A 19,708-nucleotide genomic window follows, 5' to 3' on the forward strand; every position below is an offset into this window, starting at 1 on the left:
TCTGTTCAGATTCTCAATAATGTTTGCTTCACTATAAGGCATGCAGAAGTTACTTCAATATATGCAAATATACACATCACTATATGCGCAATAACAAACATCACTATAAACATTATATACATACTTTGTGAACAATATTTTGTTGAACAATAGCCTAATTCAACAAAACGTAAACTGTGAATCAAAACCAAAATTTTGAGAACTTACCAAATCAAAAAGAGGTGGGGGATGTCCGGGCAGTAATACGACGACGGCAACTGACCTGTTGGCCGTGAGTGCAGCGGCAGAGCGGGACTGACTCCAAAAGCTGGAGCGAAATTGGCAAGACCGACGTAGCAGCGCACCGGCAGTACAGTCGCGGTGAGGAGCTGGGTGACGAAACTGTGATAGAAACACAAAGAGACGAAAGAGAAGAGCGAACACAGTAGAAGGAGGTGACGATGATCGATGACGACAAACGATTGAGCCCTAGATTTTCAATTGGAGGATTGGCAAAATGATGAGAAGAGAAGGAGAAGAGTCGCACGATGATGAATTTTGAAAATGATATGTTTTCGAATTTAACCCTATTTTCATTTGTTAAATGACAATTTTACCCTCGTCATCTTATAGTGAAGTAATTCATTCATATAGTGATGTAAAATCTGGATGAATTTCAATATTACATGGATGAATATCAGCCCTTGATTTTCTTAATCTTGTGGCTGATATTTGTTCTCTAGTTATGTACTTAATGGGCAATTGTCCCATATCACTACTCTATAACTATAACTATAACTATAATTAAGTATATTTGACTGATATTAAAAAATAAATTAATTATTAATTTATAATATCAAAATAATAATTTTAATATTGATTAATAATAATAGTATAAAGAGTGAGAAGAATGAGCGAAGAAATTATAATATCACTTTTGGTACTTAGTTTTGTATGCCCAAAATAATCTTAATGATACAAATGGAAATATGTATTTGTTTAGAGAGCATTTTGGGGTCAAAATTGCATGAGGTACCAAAAATGTGATTTATAGGTACCAAAAACTATATAAAATAAAAATCAGGTACCATTTATGTGCGAAAGTAACAGATCAGGTGCCATTTATATAGTTCACTCTTAAAATTAACTTTACTTTATAACCTTCACCTATAATTCGACTTTGAGATTGTAGTTTACAACGACTAGTATTATTTGTAAACACTAGTAGGAGTACTATTTAGTAAATCTCAAGAGTCGTATTAATTTGATCAATTTCAAGTGGAATCTATACAAATCACAAATAAATAAATTTGAAATTATCGTGGTAATTTTAGATTACTACTCCCGAAAATGAGATAAAAACGTAAGGATAAATAATTATAGCTAGTTCTTATCGACATTGTTAATGTAAATATTTTAATACAATTAATTAATAATTTGGTATACTTAAAGTAAGAAAGGGCATATACTTTAATGAATATTTCAAAGATTAATTTGGTAAAATAAAATAGACGATTGCACTACAAAAACATAAATGGTGTTGAAGATACATGTGACATACTAATTGGTGTTTTTGGTGCTAGGCTCTTGCATTTTGCATGATAGGCTGTCACATGTATTATCAGGATCACAATGCTTGTAATTGTTCATCACAAATCCAATCCCAAATCCAACCCCAAATTAATTCTGATTAGTTCAACAATAAGCATGCCATCACACACACTACTCAACAATCTGTTGAAGTGTCTCATCATCTCAGGCTTGCTCATACATCTCATCTCCATCTCCTCATTCAACAACAACAATTCTTTGCTCTACACATCCATCAGCCTTACCAAGCCTTCCTCTTCCGATCATCCTTGTAATGCAACTCACATAGTCTTCGGAATTGCAGCAACCGCATCCACTTGGAGCCACAGAAAGCACTCGGTCGAGTCATGGTGGCACCCTAACCTAACCCGAGGCTACGTCTTCCTTGATAAGATCAAGCCAGAGCTCCTCCCATGGCCGAACCACACTCTCCCTCCCTTCCGCGTCTCCCAGGACACGTCGAGATACAAGGACTACGACAAGCACACGGCGCGCGACGCCATCCGTATGGCGCGCATTGTAACAGAGCTTTTCGAGATCGAGGAGGCAGGGCGCGGTGAGGTGAGGTGGTTTGTGATGGCCGACGACGACACGGTGCTTTTCGTGGATAATTTGGTTGATGTTCTGAACAGATACGATCACCGGAAATTTCTATACATTGGAATGAATTCGGAGACGCACGCTTCGAATGTGATGCACTCTTTTGAGATGGCGTTTGGCGGCGCCGGATACGCCCTCAGCTACCCTCTCGCGGCGGCGCTGGCCGCGAACATGGACGTATGCCTCGAGCGCTACCCGGATCTGTACGGAAGCGACCATATAATTCAATCGTGCGTCGCTGATTTGGGGGTTTCCATCACCAGAGAGCTAGGGTTCCACCAGATCGACCTCCACCGCGATATATCTGGATTTCTATCGTCGCATCCCCGTGCGCCGCTGGTGTCGCTGCACCACCTGGATCAGGTGGAGCCGATTTTTCCGGCAATGAGCAGAGACGAATCGCTGAAACACCTGATGGCGGCGGCGAGGGCGGACGAATCGAGGCTGCTGCAGCAGAGCATCTGCTACGACGAGTTGAAGAACTGGACGATCTCGATCGCGTGGGGGTATTCCGTCCAGATCTACGAGGCGATCGTCAACCCTAGCGCGCTGCAGAGGCCGATCGAGACGTTCGTGCCGTGGACGAAGTTCGCGCGGCCGTTCTTCGTGTTCAACACGCGCGGCCTCCCTTCCAGACACCCGTGCGAAGCTCCGCATCAGTTTTTCTTCCGATCCGTAGAGAGAGGGAGGCGAGTGGTGACGAGGTATGGCAGAGCGCGGCCGCGGGGGCTGCCTGCTTGCTCCGTCACCGGGAATCACTCGGCGGAGTTCGTCGCCGACGTCGTCGTCTCCTCCCCTGCTGCCAAATTTGATGTGGTGAGTTTTTTTGTCACTTTAATTTTTGGATTTGTTTTTTGTTGAGGTTTGATTCTGGAGTTGTTGATCAGATTGGGAATAGGAGGGAATGCTGCGACGTTTTGAATGTGAAAGGCGGGAATGCTACAGAGATCAAGTTTCGAGATTGTCGTCAAAATGAAATTATTCCTTGATCGATTTATAGGTGTGTTAGATTTATTTTTCACTCAAATTAGTAACGGTATATCTACATTTAATTGAATAATTTAGTAGGAGTACTACATTAAGTTCGGTGTTTATTTATTTTAAAAGTAATTAATAAAGATTCTTTATTTACGATTATGTGTATATATATGTAACGTGTTGTGTGCATGGAATATGCCTTAATGCATTATAAATAGGTTGCATGGCATATGTGGCTAGAAGAGTTATACATATGAGTAATTTAGATAGTAGACAAACACGTATGATAACTAGTCATATTTTACACCTGACTCTTTTGTATATATAGATATATATGTGATTGGAGTTAGGAAGGGGAGAATTTTCTTTTAAATGAAGTCTACGAGAAAGTGGTAGACTCAAAAACCTCTGCTTCAAATCTCACTCATGCACACAACATTCATACACTTGCGAAATAATAGTTCAGCCAATAAGGTCACGCCATCCTAATTGCAGAATTGAAGAAACAATATTCAAATAATATTTTGAATAGCCAGAATAGCAAACTAATAACCAAGGCAATTTGGCGAAGAAGATGATGCACAGCCGGAAGTAGAATCAAAGGCTCAACTAGAATATCTATCGTAATCATGTAGGTATAAATCACACTTTTAATTTTACATGTGTTATATGATTGATTGCTATGTGTTGAATTATAGTGAATATTTAGATTATTTGATGTGAACTTAATAAGATTATGTGATATTTGATATTGATGGTGGAATATAATATAGGTATGTGATCGGTGGTGCAATCAATACATTTTTCATTTTTCATAGTGTATTGGAATTATTTGTTGAAAAATGATATGGATACGTGATTGACGCAATGAATATGTTTTACATCTGATATTAAAATTACACGGATTATGAATCATTGGACTAAAGAGGATTTGAAACGGTCTTACCATGGGTCTGATATTTATGGCAATGAAACCTATGGGTCATATGCAATGATTATGGACCTACGGGTCATAGAAAGTACTCTCTCCGTTCTCTCATAGTTGAGGCGGAACTTTTCGGCACGGAGTTTAAGAAATGGATGTTGAGTGTATTAAATAAATAGATAAAAAAGTAAGAAAGAGAAAAAAGTAGAGAGAATAAAGTAAAAAGTAAATAAAGTAGAGAGAATAAAGTAAGAGAAAGTAAAGTAAGAAAGAGAAAAAAGTTACTATATATGAAAATGACTCAACTATGAGGGAACTTTCTTAAATGGAAAAATGACTCAACTATGAAGGAGAATGGAGGGAGTATACAAAAAAGGGACCTTCATGAAAAGGTCAAAATACAAAAAAGGGTCTTTGTGGAAAGGTCAAAATGCAAAAAAGGGCCTTTATGGAAAGGTCAAAATGCAAAAAAGGGGCATTCGTGAAAAGGTCAAATCAATTAGGGACCTTCGTGGAAATGTCAAATAATTAAGAGGGACCTTCGGGTCGTATACAATTGTAATCACATGCAGATACTAGGCTTGAGTCACAAAATAATAAATTGAACAGAGAGGCATATGCATAGAATGTGAAATTGTTTATTAGATGGAGTATTTGTTAATCCTAGTGTGAAATCAAAAAACAGAGTTTATATACACAAGTGAGTCTTATATAAACCACTCATATTTTCCAAGAGTACGTGATTGTTTTACTTTAAGTCAGATTTATTTATTATAAGTATATATGCTCGAGGGGTTGGGGTTCGGGTTGACAGTAACTATCCAAATAAACTGAAAAATGATAATTATCATATGATAGATGACGCTCTAAAGGCACTCAGCGTATCATTATGAATATACAAACCATTCGTTGTACCATTAGGGCATCCACAATGGGACGCCCTAAGCGACGCCCTATGCACCGCCACGTCAGCATTTTATCCTCCTCCTATTCCACCTGCAATGGGGCGGACTATAGCCCCCCCTAAGCGACGCCCTAAGCATTTTTCTATAATTTGAATATTTAAATACTTCAAAATTTGGAAAACTAACTTCATTTCATTAAAATTCAAACATTACAATACGAAAAAAAACTACAATTTCTCAACGGCGGCGGTTGCGGTTCCAAACTTCTTCAATCATGTCGGTCATGAGCTGAGTATGGTCTTGTTGGTTGCGCATTGAGGCATGTCGCTCTAGAACCGCACCGAAGCCAGTCGGTAATCCTCGAGTGACCGGCGAGGTCGCCGTACTGGAGCTAGATTCGGCTTCATCATCCACCCAATTGGTGACATGGCCACGTTCTTGTTCGACTATCATGTTATGCATGATGATCCACGCATACATGACGTCGGCGATGACTTCCTTGTACCAGAAACGCGCCGGACCTTTCACGATTGCCCACCGCGATTGGAGCACCCCAAAAGCCCGCTCCACATCCTTCCGCGCGGACTCCTGCTTTGCCGCAAACAAGACTCTCCTCTCACCAATTGGGTAGCTGATCGTCTTCAAAAAAATAGGCCACCTAGGGTATATGCTATCGGCCAAGTAGTACCCCATATGATGTGTGCGGCCGTTGGCAGTGAACTGAATGGCCGGACCGCGACCCCTGCACTGATCGGCGAATAGGGTGGACGAGTTGAGGACGTTGATGTCGTTGTTCGACCCGGCTACACCAAAGTAGGCATGCCAGATCCAGAGGCGGTGGTCAGCGACGGCTTCTAAGATCATCGTCGGGTGGCTGCCCTTGTAGCCGCTAGTAAATTGGTCTCTCCAGACAGTTCTTCCACTGCCAGTGCATACAGTCGATGCTCCCTAGCATCCCAGGGAAGCCGTGCACCGTCTCGTGCATCCGCATCAGGCTCTGGCAATCGTCAGCAGTCGGGCGTCGCAAATATGTGTCGCCAAAAGCCTCCACAACTAACTTATAAAAATTCTTCAGACATTCGCGGCCAGTTGTATCCCCGACGTGAAGGTACTCGTCGAACATATCCGATGTTGTGCCGTAGGCCAACTGGCGGATCGCAACCGTGCACTTCTGCAACGGCGTAAGCCCGGGTCTGCCCATCCCGTCTTCCCGATACTGGAAGTACTCATCACGGGCCTCCAACGTGTGCACAATGCGGAGAAAAAGATCTCGGCTCATTCTAAAACGGCGGTGAAAAACATTCGGGCCCCGCCTTGGATTCTCGGCAAAATAATCTATGAACAGAAGTTCGTGCGCTACGTCGTGCTCGCGGGGGACAAACGTCCGCCGTCGTATCGGGCGAGGGACCCGCGCCTCCTCTTCCGCCTCCGCCACCGCCTGCTCCCGCTGCATTTGTGCCAAGCATTCCGCCTTGGCTTCATTAACGGCATCGAACAAGGCTCAAGTCAAGGCCCGTCTGCAGCCATCCGATGTACTCAAATCGTAGTCGTCGGGATTCATTTTTGAGTCGATGAGAGAGAATAATTGAAGAGAAATTGAAGAGATGTGAAATTGGAGTGTGTGAAATGGTAGTAAATAGTAGAGTTTAAATAAGAAAAAAAAATTGAAAAAATTCAAAAAAAAATAGAAACGCGTGTCCATCATCCGCGACACATCGTCCGCGTCGTCCACAGCGACGGACGATGGTTAACCCATTGTCCGCGATGCTGCAGTGGCGGACGATACGACGGACGATGCATCATCCGCCCCATTGCGGATGCTCTTAAGAATGTACAAACCAAAACTATGAAGCCCTCGAGTCAAAAACAATTGGGTCAGTAGTAGGTAGGTGGATGATTCGTCAACATTCATTAATATAAGCCAACAATCCCAAAAAGACTGTTATGTAATGTCCGAATAGTTGGCATGAGAATTGGAGATAAAACTCCACTAATTTTCATGAGGAAGAGCACTTTAGGTACATGCTTTCCATGTTTTAGCCTGTGCCCCTTTCTTGGCTTTTCACTCATGCTTGAAAATGAAAATCTGGAGGTACATGAAAATGCATTTCAATGTTTATATTATTACCTTTTTGCTTGCTGCATCTTTTTTTTGTTTTTTTTTTGGTGCTGCAAAGAGAAACTTGAAATACATTTACTTTAGCTAAATTATGTGCTCAAGGGAGTTTATGGTTATGCACAGCTTACACATCATTACAACAGCAAAAATTCACAGAAGCATGAGTCAGGAGGAAGGTAACACACCACCGTCTCAAATACGAAAAGAATCGATCACCTATACGAGGCAAAGACGATGCAGCATTGCAATTCGTGCTCTAGTCATCATCAATGTAGATGGTTTCCTGCTTGAACAAACCACCAAAAACCTTCCGCGTCTCCTTGCTGGGCTCAGGCGCTTTCGCCTTAGGTTTCGGGACATCCTTGGCCTTGGAAACTGGAGGTGTCCGGGCAGGCTTCTTCACCACTGCCTTGAGAGAAGGCAGGGAACGCGCCTTGGCCTGCCCCCTCACCGTTGCAACCTGCACTTTAGGCTCGTCCGCTTCCTCATTCTTCTGAACAGCCGATTTAAGCTGTGAGCTCAAGTTATCCCAGTTTATGCCCGAGCTGAAGCCTTTGGCCGTGTTCAAGAAGCTCTCAACCGACTCTCCCGCCTTCTTCTGAGCTTCTGATAGACTGGCAGCTAGGTCTTCCTCCTCTTGCTCAGCCTTCTTCGCTGGTTCAGCACTTTTCCGAGCTTCTTCTGTTGCTCTCAGCGCTTCTTCCTCTGCCTCCTCCTTTGCAAGGGCTTCTGCATAAGCCTTTCTTCTCCCATCCTCTGGGATGGCACTGAAAGCACTAACTATTCAGACAACATTATCGAGCTTGACATTACAGATGATTCGTGCATACCTCAGAAGTTCGTATACAGCCTTTGATGGCGCGGATGGATCAGTAGAGACCTCCACAACCTTGTTTTCTGCAATTTCTGTATTGGAGAAGACATCAGCCACCAGTGAAGCTATCTGTGATCTTGCAACCTATTTTACAAGAACAACAAGAATCATTAGAAACAACAAAAACATTTTGTTAAAACACTATGGCAAATAAAAATTTGCACACAAGGATACATTACATTACTTTGTAGTCGTTGGCAGCAGCAGCGGCAGCGCTCCCCTCACCAGAGACGACAAGGTTGTAAGAACTCTCAGGCGAAAAGTCCTCGGTCAGCTTGGTCTTTATGAGAGTGTAGGCGACATCGGCTTTCACCACACTCTGCAGAAACTCAGTGATGGTTAAGGGCTGAGATTTGGCAAATAGGTTGCTGAAGAAGGAAGTGATGCCGTCTAGAACGTTGTAGGTGGACGAGATCCCGGGGGCCTCGTCGTAGACAATCGCCACATGCCCAACATTTGCTAGCTTAGCAGCCTCGACCACTAACAGGGCATCCAGTGTGCTCACTTGGGCACTCGGGCCGTTCTCCCCTGCGCCGATGGTCACCACCACTTTGCTAGCACTGCCGATGGCTTTGGCGATTGATTCTGCGTCGTCGAAGGCTGAAGCAACCGCGTTCAGCCTCTTTGATTCCTCAGCAGAAATTATCTGCCACAGAATCATCCATCCATATTTCACAATCCATGGTTGCAGAAGCATATCTCATGGCATGACACTATTAGAACTAACCAAAAATTACTCCATTCTGTCACTCAAAATATGTTCCATTTTTTCATTTCAGTCTTTTTTATCGTTGCATGTCCCATTTACTTTTTTATTATAATTAGAAAATGGATCTCACATTTCAGTAAAAAACTACCCTCTCCGGATCCATTTATTGTCCATTTTGTCATTTTCATTCGACCATCAATAACACTTTTCTCTCAATTTTTCAACAAAGTCAAACGATTTCTCAAAATCTGCAAAAGGAGATATGAAACTATGGTACAATTATTGAGGACCAAAGGGAGATATGAAACTCATATGCCACTAACTTTTTACGAGATGGAAGGTGTAATTACTAATTTACTGTAGTCCATTGAATTCGTAATTTACTACTACTATAAAACAGAAAGTACCTTATACTGGGCAGCGAGAAGGGCGAGCTCCTGGGCAGCAGCGAGGTCGGGGACGCCTGCCCGGACGCTGAAGCCTTGGCGGAGGAGCGTCTGGGCAATGCGGATCCCGGCCTGCCCCGTGGCCCCGGCGACGAACACAGTGCCGGGCTCCTTGCGGCGGAATGAGAGCCGCGAGGATGGATTGGAGACCACGGGGACTAACGAGGTGACGTCGGGAAGCTTGCTGAAATCAAAATCGAAGCGGAAGGGGGTTTCGTCATCGGACTTCTTGGCGAAGATAGTGGGAGGGCGGTGACTGTGAGTGGAGAGGGCGGTTCTGGAAGGAGGAATGGTGGTGGTGAGGAGAAAGGAATTTGAAGAGAGAGTTGGCGCCATGGGAAGGTGGGAAGAAGAGATGGATGATCAGAGAATCATGTCTGCCTTGGTTTATCCATTCTAGGAAAGATAGATTGTTGAGTTCGTTTTTTTCTGGTATTGCTGCCTGTGGTGTGGTGTGAGTGGTGATTGGATATGGGAGAGGGGAGCTTGCCCAATTAGACTCTGCCATTTGGTGCTGTTTTATCTATAACTAATCCCCACACTTGTTTTTAACATGGACATGCTGTGTGAATGCCATATGCTCTAAAATGGCTCTCCCTTTGTACTCCCTGTGTAGGGAGTGGTACTACTTTTTTACGATACCAACGATTAACAAAGAGATTTTTAGTGAGAGAATAAAATAAGAGATCTTAACTAAAATAAAGAATAAAATAGGAAAGAAAAAATATACTACTCCACTTTATATCAAAAATTAAAATGATTCAATTTCATTCAACTGTTCATAATAAAAAATCATTCAGTTAACAAGGAATGGAGGAGTACAAAAGTGCATTATTAATGATTAATATTTTACAACTGAAGAAAGTGATAGTCATATACTAAAATTAAATAAATTTAATAGAAACAAACTTCTACGTACATTTTTAGACACATGGGATTGTTTGAATGAGTAACTTAACCTATTTGACCTTGGTGAGGGTAAAAAACTTGATCACATTGATAGCGACAATATCTGGAAATTTGGGTTGAGAATCGGGCATCCAAATCATAATATCTTTGAGAAGCAAAAACAGCTGATCTTTTTTCTACCACCAAAATCAAAATTGTTACTACTACACAACTTATGTGGTAGCATGCTACGATCAGTAGTATATTGTTATTACATACTCCCTCCGTTCTATAGTAATAGAGGCGTTTTTTTTCGGCACAAAGATTAAGAAAAATTGTGTTATGTGAGTTAAGTAAAAGGAGAGTAAAGTGGAAAATGAAAAAGGTAGAGATATGAAGAGAGAATAAAGTAAAAGAGAGTAAAGTAGGTGTGAAAAAATGTGTTGACTTTTACTAAAAAGGGAAATGACTCTATTATTATGAAACATACCAAAATGGCAAAATGACTCTATTACTGTGGAACGGAGGGAGTACAATAAAACACACAACAATTAAAATACAGCCGTTAAGGTTTCATGCTAAGTGTTAGCCACAAAGGACTCGTAAATATGACTATTAATTATAACAGACTGCCAATTTAATACTCAATTACATAGAGACATCATCATCAGTAACCATGAAAGGAAACACGTTTCAAAGCAAGAAACACCATATTGATAGCAGTTCCGACGCTACCATCACAACGGTTCGCAACACATGCTTCTACTGATCCTAGGTGAGCTTTAGTTAGCTACCATTGTTTAAGATGTCTCAGTGACTACTTTCTAAAGGACTTGCATAATTAACTACTACCATGGATGGCAGGCAGTGTACACCCATATCTATAGTCACACATGAATGAGGATAAGAAATATTCACACTAAATACTTCCTAGAACCTCCATTAACTTACAATCATCGAACTGAAATTCAGCCAAAACAATTACACAAACTTAGTACGAGCTTCGATCCATGTAGACAACAGATAAATCAGCTCACCGCTAAGCTCCAAGATCTTCTAAGAAGGTTACTGGTATTTAGGTTGGAGCAATTAAGTACACTTGTTGCAACATAATCTCAACGCGTACAGCAAAGTGAAACACGCAGAGCAATCTAACAGCGCAATTTCAGAACTAAAGAACTAGCACAAAAACAAAGTCACATGAATAAACCTAAACCTGGGGAGCAAAGACAAAGAGCTGCATTCAATTCATTTCATAAGTGCAGTTTAATAGGAAAGTCTGCAATTGAAATAGTATTAGCTCATAGAGATTGAAGATGAGTAAGTGTAAGTAGAAATGTCATTCACATAGAGGCACAACTGCACAAAACCTATTTAAGGTCCAATACAGCTTCTTCAAGGAATCTAAAAAAAAGAAAAAAGCCATCATGTCAAATACAAGAGCAGCAAGAACATAAACCAAGAAAGGTTGACTCAAGCCAAGTCAAAGACCAGACAAATAAATTGAAATCCAACAATCACCATTGTAGCTGTTATATTACTTCTCTTGCATAATTGCTTGGGGACAATTCTCAAGCTGCCAAACAAATAGAGTATATCAGTAACTTCTACAGTTCACAAAAAATAATAGCTCTAAGCCAGCTAATTCATTCTTTAATAGAGAAAAACTGTGGAAATAAAGTTTCACCTGTTCAATGTCCAAACTGAATAGCTGCAAAGATCTGCGCAACCAAGTCATCTATATTTGATAATAACATATCTATCAATTAATCAGAAAGATCCTTCAGTAACAAAGTTATAGTTGAGGGAAAAAATGCCAAAACCTCATTCATTAGTTTATCAATCAGTCCACAAATATAAAATAGTTAGATTGGTCAGAAGAGTGAAACTCACTCTATATCCACAGAAACTAAAAGGGAAACATAAGTCAACATGACACAGCCATGACCTAAGATGATTGATATGCAGTTATATAAGAAACAACTAACAAATTCCCCACATGAGGGAAGACTTATTTTTACCAGAAATGATAGCAGGAAAGCAGCATTAAGTTTCACTCAAGATACTAGCTCAGGAAATCCTCAATTATCCATTTCAGCTGCCACCAGTAAAAACAAATCACATTAAGCAGGTATCAGAAGTACATTCATCCGAAACAGTGCAAGTTCTAGCATTGAAGATAGTAATATAAGAGCATAACAATAACAGCTATAAATTCTAGAGCATCATAGCATTTAGTTTCCGGAGCCCTTTCTGGCTCGAAGTGACTTAAGAGCCTTCTCACGCAGCTCTATCTCTAGCCTTTTCTGCTCAGATTCCGTGTCTTTAGGGTTGCTTGCTCGCAACTTCTGCCTTTTAACACTTTCATCTTCAGAATTATCACCTGCAAGATCTGCTGATGAACTACTAGCATCACCTTGCTTCAGCTTTTGCTTCTCTGAGCGCCTCTCACCCCTTCGACGGCGTTTCTCCTCCTCCCGCCGTCGCCGGCGCATCTCCTTTTTCAATTTTTTTTCTTCTCTTTTCCTCTTTTTGATCTCCTTCTTGTCTTCATGGGAATCATAGCTAGAGAACTCATCTGATTCAGCATCTTGTCTACCCGATTTCCTCTGCTTCCTCTTTTCTTTGACTTTACTCACATGATCACCAGTCTCCTCATTTAGGGCAGAATCCGATGAACCATTACGATCATTCTTCTCAGACTTCCTCAACAATTTAGGTGTATCTTCCTTTTCTGGGACCCGAAAACCACTCTCACCATCTTCTATGCGAGGAATTTTCATATCCTTGGATTGAGGATAGCCATGATATTCCCTACTTTTCATACTCATATCAGTCATTTTTGTAAGTGTCGACAACTCTCTCCGTTCGCGGTGTTCTTTATGATCAGCAGTGTCACGTGGCCTGTCACTGTTCACATGCATACACGTAGGATATGCATATAAAAGGTCAGTTAGAGAAAACAGAGTCATCAGAATAATAAAAGATGGTGTACCAACTGCAACCTGTTCGTCAGTTGCCGCTCTTTTGACTGTGTGCTATCAGCTAGACCATGAGTATCACCAGCTTCCACGGGCATCAAAGAACTTTTCCCTGAAGACCTATTTTTGTACTGTCCAATCTCCCTAAGAGATCAAAACATAAAAAATGCTAAAAGCGGAAATTATATGAAAAGTATATAAAGTTCTCAAATACTTATGAATTCATGAAAACCTGCTAGGCATATTGTTTTCATCATCCAAACTTGTCCTAGAATCATCACGACGAATTTTAGGATCAGAGGTTTTTCGCGAAGGATTTGGACTCTCAGGCGGTATCATTCTTCCCCTCCTTTGGCGAGGGCTACCACGAGGACTAATAGACCTACAAAAGCTAGCTATTCAAGTCACCAATCAAATAAGTATATCAATACATGTAAGTCATTTAGAGTTGATAGAAGCTTAGACCTTCTTTCTTCACTGCCACTTCTGCCCCTGGAAGCATCTGATCCGGATGGGGACTTTTCCATGGACGGTGACGAGTTTCGAGGTTTTCCACTCAAATCTCTTTGATCCAGCATATCCCTCTGTGGTGACCTCAGAGATACAACAGACCGCCGTTCTGCAGATTTTGTTCCTTTACGATTCCCTGACTGAACTTCAGCTCTTTCACTGGGAGAAGCACGACGAGCAGGGGAATAATTCTTTTGCCTTCTGCAAAAGTGAGAAAAGTGGATTAGCACAGCACAGGAGGAGATGAAATTCAACTTGCTTGTGTGCACTCACTCTTGAATGAAAAAAAAACTTGATGTAGTTAACAGTCCAAACTTGTTACTGCTATAAGGAGATCCTAAGGATTGCAGGAGTCAAGTAGACAGCAACTACTGAGTTTCAAAAACAACGGATATCTCAGGCTTTCTGAACCATCATTAAATCAATTACCTAACATACTACATTGTCTATCAATACAAATTGTCCATGACAATGTTCTATAAGTTTATAACACCACATGATTTCTCAATTATAAATTTTCTGGCTGCAGTTGTACAATTATACTAAGTGACATGCAGTAATTAGGTCTAGTAATTGTGAGTGGACTGGAAACAGTTGCACTTTGCATATGATTAGCGCTGGTTTAGTGTGATAGCTACAAGGGTGCTACATATATAGTACAATTCTTGCTGTACTGTGATATTAAAGACCCATACTATACTCTATCTCGAGAAACATACTATTCCATCAAAAACAACCCTACTGTTCTCATATATCAGGGAAAATATAAACACAACTACGCTTATCTCTTCACTACAAATGAATATGTCTTTCGTGAGGCAAGAAGTTTATAACTTTATTTCAATACTAATTACTTAACTTTATATCAATACTAATTACTAAGTAAACTCAAAACAATCAATTTCTAAGTTGAGGAATACACTGTTAGTAGTAATAGTACTGTGAAACAAAGTATATTCATCCTAATACTTCATTCCTTTAAAGAAGGTAGTGATACCACAGATTCACAGTACAAATTGGCAGATAAGGTGGATCAGTTTATGCCAATTTTTCTAAACATCATCAATAATGCTTGCTACGCCAAGTTAGGTCCTGCCAATTTGCTAGTTTTAGCATGTTTTAAATGTAGATGGGGATACAAAGGTATCACGACAAAAGGTTGACAATGAACTGGGAAACAGCATGTGATCACTAAAATTGAGACTTTCATGTTCTAGGTGATGTCAATTACCATGATATGCATTGTGTTGCCCGCAATCTATTATTAGTACGTCAAACTCATTCCCACACTAAAAGCACAGGATTTTACTTCCCATCAAGGAAATCACTCTTCATAAATAAAATATAAAAATGTAATATAAAAAAATAAAGGGAAATGAGGGATAGTTGAAGCCAATTTGAGGTATGAGAAAACATTGTTAGTGCCTTTCAAACTTGGCATATAACCTAATTCATTTTCTTTTGAAAGGCTTCATAATAATCATAAAGAACAACGCACTTGTCCATGTGTGGTTCTCTGTTACATATCTAGATATATACATATCCAGATATTGCATAAACAACAAATTTGGTTATCTGGTTAGATGAGGACTAGTTCTTTGATAATATATTGTTTTAGTATAATGGGCTTTGCAATCTAATACCCAGCTATGGGCTGATAAGCCTATATAGCAACTGTCAAATATCATCACTTTAGTAGATTAATGATTCTTTAGCTGATTAACTGGCAGCTTAGCTGGGCAGGCATTTCACCAGCTGAACTTTCACTCTTGACTTTTACCTTTGAGGTTAACTATCGCAATGTAGTTAACAAGTTCTAAAGATAATGGACACCCTTCTCTCGTTCAATAAAAATAAAATTACCTAGCTTTTTCTCCAGGAGAATGGATAGGTGATCTTGTATGCTTTGTTGATCCTCTCCTAACTGGTGAAAGGGAACTTCGACGAATATTTGAGGGGGAACTTGATTCTTGAGGGGCAGGAGATCTTTGAATCCCTGGAGAACATGATCTTTTTCTACCATGTATAGAGGGCCTTTGTCGAACAGGAGACATAGATTGATGTGATGAAGTTGACAGAGAGCGGCGGTACTGCCTTCTTGCAGGAGGAGACTGATGACGTGGAGATGGTGAGTGCCGCCGCAATGGAGATCGTGAACGGCGGCGCACAGGAGATGGTGACCGGCGATGCACAGGGGATCTTCCTCTGATAGGGGAAGGTGACATGCTATGCACAGGAGAAAGGGATCTGCGTCGTGAAGACGTTCTTGACTTGTACTGAACTGGTGATCTCCGTATGGGCGTCCTTGACTTACGTTGCACAGGGGATCGTGACCTACGCCTTACAGGGGACCGTGACCTACGCTGTACAGGGGACCGTGACCTACGCCGTACAGGGGACCGTGACCTACGCCGTACAGGGGACCGTGACCTACGGCGCAAGGGAGATCGCGATCTATGTCGCCTTGGAGAACGAACTCGATATCGCACAGGGGAAGGAGATCTGCGCCGTGAGTTAGACCTCGATCTTCGATTCAAATATGGCCTACGCCTTGGAGAGCGAGATCGCCGAACAACATGACGCCGGCGAGGTGTAATAGACCGTCTAGGTGGAGAGCGATCACGTCTTTCGGAGGAAATGGACCGACTTCTTGATGGTGGTCCCCCAGAAATGCTTCTTGACCTCCGCTGCTCACTGCAGCCACATCACAGATTAGCTCACAGGAAACCAACACGTAGGCTACTATTACTACTAAAAGGAAAACATAACTTGAGAAGTACAAAACTTGAGAAACCAAATAAAAATAGGTTACCGAAAAACCTCAACAATTAATTGGAAACCAACTTCAAGTAACTTCTAGAATTGCTATGTGAGAATGATATTGAACAGTCACATAGAAATATGAAAAAAGGCCAGTTAAATCAATATAATTGGTGAAATGTAGCAAGATCTGCATGCATACCTGGAAGATAGCGAGTGGTTAGGTGAATCCGGAGAACGTGAACCCCTATGAAGATGGAATTCACATCAGTCTATCATAGAACAGGGCAGTAAGCAATGGTAATTGGGGATTTCTTTTAAGGAAAACTGAAGCATGACAAATCAAAATGATAGTTGCCTCAACAATTTGTGGTTATGAAACAGTAACCTGAGAAAAAGGCTTGGTTCCAAGAATATTCAGTACATTAATACTTTGAGCATGAGACAAAATAAAAGGACTGAAAGCATGAAATCTGATCAGCACAGTTTTGGAAAAGAACCAATTCGAGAAGCAATGGATCAAACAAGAAATTAGATAATTCAAAAGGCCATCAGATGGTTAATATATCCTGTGACGTTACCAGAGAGACATAGCCTACTAAACAAGGTTCTCTATAACTCGCACTGAATGTTATACAGAGAAAAGAAAATGTAATAACTGCATTCCTAAAACCTAGAGAGGCTGTACCATTATAAAAACCATTTCAAATAAATAAAATTGGGGACTACAATAGCCATACGATGATCCAGAGGGGACATTTTCATTTTAAAACTTTGACTAACCTGTAAATTACAGGTCCTAATATTATGAGATGTGTAAATTACAGGTCCTAATATTTTGAGATAAAGATAACGTGGAATAAAGTGATTAAGATGAGTTAATGTAAATCCATTTTCTACCATGGATAATTTTAGTCTTAACCACTTTCTACCTACAAGAAAGCATTATGACAGAGAAAGCTTAAAAAATGACTCAAAAATCTCGCGATAGTCATAAATTTTAACCAGAACCTGCTGCTTCTTCTCCGGCCATTTCTATTGTGACGCTCTTTCTCATTTGGCTGTTGAACAGTAGAACCCCTGGGATAATGCTTCACATTAGGCTCCAACTCACTATGATTGTCTCTTGACTTTGCTCCATCACCGTCCTACAGTAGTTTGAGGTAAAGGATATGAACCGAAATAATTGGAGAAGCAAGCTGAAGTGCTGAACGCAGTGAAACAGAAACAGAGTTAAGGGGAAAAGGTTCTGTTTTATAGAATCAAACTCTTGCATGGAAATTATTATACTTACCATCTTTGCTTTATCCTCATAAAATTCTTGCTTCTCTTTCTCTTTCTTTCTTTGAATTTCATTGGCTATCCGATCTGTCTCTGCCTGCAATATAAGAGGATGGATTATAGACAAAGATAAGGTACTTAATAAATGCAATAGAGAATCTACAATATATCTAATGCACAAGTCTGACCTTCTTTATTTTAGCTTCCTCTTCTTTTGCATCCAGAAATTGTTGAGGGACACCGCTTACATTTTGCTGCGCACTGAGAAGCAATAACCAGAGCTCCTTCATAAACTTTGCAGTATTTCTCTCCATAAATCCAGTCAGTGAAATCTGAATCTGCTTCCCATTAACTGCCTGCACGAAGTGGTGTTCTCATCGTTGCTTATTAACGTAAAAGAAAGACAATGTTTCTGTATTCAACATATGACAGCACAGTTGGCAGAACCAACACATTTCAGATTTGGGAATAAACCATGCAACATTTGTCTAAAAACATCGGGCCTCACTTTAATCACAAGTTAACAACAAATCACATTGCTGCTCTACTCTAGCCAACAGCTATGTAAATAACAATGTACTATGTTAGAGTAAGCATGCACTATTACAAATTACCTCTCCCTCCAAAAGACCATAAATGAAATTGATAAGCACTTCATCTTCAAACCCAATTAGCTCAGTCACACGTTTTGCAATCCAGGGCTTTATAACATCAATCTTCACTTTGGTCATGTCCACCTAAACATTGAAAAAAAGGATAACTAAATAGAAAAAAATATACGAGCTCTCCCTTTCATCAATGAAAGCAGGAAATAATCAATTCACTAAATCCCTGCCAGTCGCATAAATTTCTTCATTTTCCATTCATCGAATCCACTTTAGCATATGTATTATCCAATGATAGCCCGATACAATCCATGTAAAGAACCCAATAAGGTTCATAGTTCAAGAATGAATAGAGAAAAAAGGGGAAATGAGAATTGCAGAGAGCAAACCAGATTTTCCAGTTCATGAGGGAATTTCTGAGACTTGAGAAGCTTCGCTTGCTTGTTCGAGAATCGCGTATCCTGATCGGCGGAGGTGCCCTAGTTCACAATTAAAATTTATTAATAAATACAATAAATTCAACAGATATATCCAATCAAGGCGAAACGTAGAGAGTAAATCACGACTCGATAAAACGAGATTCAATGATGAAGATAGATTATGCGTGATTAGATGAGGAGTGAGAGCGGATACCCTGAAAAATCCGCCCGACATTTTTCTAGGGTTTGTGTGTTGCTCAGAGGGAGTGGAGATGGGCGAGAGCGGGTTGAAGTTAAAGTGATGCAGGCTCTCTACGCTGGTTGTATGCTTGTGGCAATATTCTCGAAACGACGCCGTTTTGGGGACGGAACTACAATACTCAACATCTTTTTTAAAAATATCCAGTATAGTTGTTAGATTTTTTTTTTTTACCCCATTTCTCTATTTATCTTTGTCCTACACGAAATCTAAACAATAGAAAAACAAAATTGTGGTCGTGGTAACTCAAATCTTCCACGCACAGGTGATACGAGAAACATCTTAATTTTTATCCTTTTACTAATTTATTATTATGATTTACTCGTAATAGTCTTTATAAACGACTCAAATTGTGGCCATGATAATTCACATCTTCAACTTATTAGTAGAAGAGAAATGTCTTCAATTGTAGTTGTATGATTTGAGCATGTGATACATTGGTAGGAACACAAAGGTCTCATGAGTGAACTTAGCTCTCCCTCACTTTATTTGCGGCTGAAGTAACTTGAACCTATGACAGTTCAAATCTTCGATATATTAGCGAAAATAGAATTATCTTTAATTTATATTTTTTTTCTCTTCCCGTAATCTCTATATATTTATATTGTTCATTGATAATTGGTGTTTCAGTTAAACTTGGTTACGAAGATAATTTGGAAAGTTATGAGTTAATAATTACTAAATAGTAAGTTAATAATCGATTGAACCACCTAAAATATCAATAATTTGGAAAGTTATGAGTTAATAATTACTAAATAGTAAGTTAATAATCGATTGAACCACCTAAAATATCAATAGTGAAAAGTTAAATATCCACATGATCACAAGTAGAGTTACCTCACACATTATTAGCATCGTAGCACAACTTGATTATTGAGAT

The 19,708-nt window shown here is 40.2% G+C and overlaps 3 protein-coding genes across 7 annotated transcripts; 1 reads left to right on the forward strand and 2 right to left on the reverse strand.

Moving 5' to 3' along the window:
• The first annotated feature begins 1,593 nt into the window (after positions 1 to 1,593).
• On the forward strand, positions 1,594 to 3,251 carry LOC125210733 (uncharacterized). The gene is made up of 2 exons (XM_048110316.2): positions 1,594 to 2,985; positions 3,057 to 3,251. The coding sequence occupies exons 1-2, from the start codon at positions 1,612 to 1,614 to the stop codon at positions 3,156 to 3,158; spliced, it is 1,476 nt and encodes a 491-aa protein (XP_047966273.1). The 5' UTR covers positions 1,594 to 1,611; the 3' UTR covers positions 3,159 to 3,251.
• Positions 3,252 to 7,157: 3,906 nt separating this feature from the next.
• PTAC16 (plastid transcriptionally active 16) lies at positions 7,158 to 9,539 on the reverse strand. Its single transcript, XM_048115936.2, has 4 exons — positions 9,087 to 9,539; positions 8,155 to 8,616; positions 7,927 to 8,054; positions 7,158 to 7,863 (listed from the first exon to the last, which is right to left on the reverse strand). Exons 1-4 carry the CDS (start codon positions 9,459 to 9,461, stop codon positions 7,353 to 7,355), a joined length of 1,476 nt encoding a protein of 491 aa, XP_047971893.1. The 5' UTR covers positions 9,462 to 9,539; the 3' UTR covers positions 7,158 to 7,352.
• A 1,795-nt stretch (positions 9,540 to 11,334) lies between these two features.
• Positions 11,335 to 18,929, reverse strand: LOC125215302 (splicing factor PWI domain-containing protein). 5 transcript variants are annotated; one of them, XM_048116680.2, is made up of 15 exons: positions 18,784 to 18,929; positions 18,540 to 18,629; positions 18,160 to 18,282; positions 17,734 to 17,901; positions 17,559 to 17,642; positions 17,276 to 17,412; positions 16,467 to 16,511; positions 15,368 to 16,198; positions 13,460 to 13,705; positions 13,227 to 13,376; positions 13,019 to 13,138; positions 12,035 to 12,923; positions 11,701 to 11,751; positions 11,535 to 11,589; positions 11,335 to 11,417 (listed from the first exon to the last, which is right to left on the reverse strand). In XM_048116680.2, the coding sequence occupies exons 1-12, from the start codon at positions 18,802 to 18,804 to the stop codon at positions 12,248 to 12,250; spliced, it is 2,691 nt and encodes an 896-aa protein (XP_047972637.2). In that variant the 5' UTR covers positions 18,805 to 18,929; the 3' UTR covers positions 11,335 to 11,417; positions 11,535 to 11,589; positions 11,701 to 11,751; positions 12,035 to 12,247. The 5 variants fall into 5 exon arrangements, with proteins under 5 accessions (XP_047972637.2, XP_047972635.2, XP_047972636.2 ...); XM_048116678.2 differs by having other exon boundaries at positions 11,701 to 11,772; XM_048116679.2 differs by having other exon boundaries at positions 11,335 to 11,589.
• Positions 18,930 to 19,708: the final 779 nt, after the last annotated feature.

The sequence above is a fragment of the Salvia hispanica genome, chromosome 3 (assembly GCF_029641045.1).
Source record: "Salvia hispanica isolate PSC_SH4W2 chromosome 3, Shi_PSC_v1, whole genome shotgun sequence".
NCBI lineage: Eukaryota > Viridiplantae > Streptophyta > Magnoliopsida > Lamiales > Lamiaceae > Salvia > Salvia hispanica.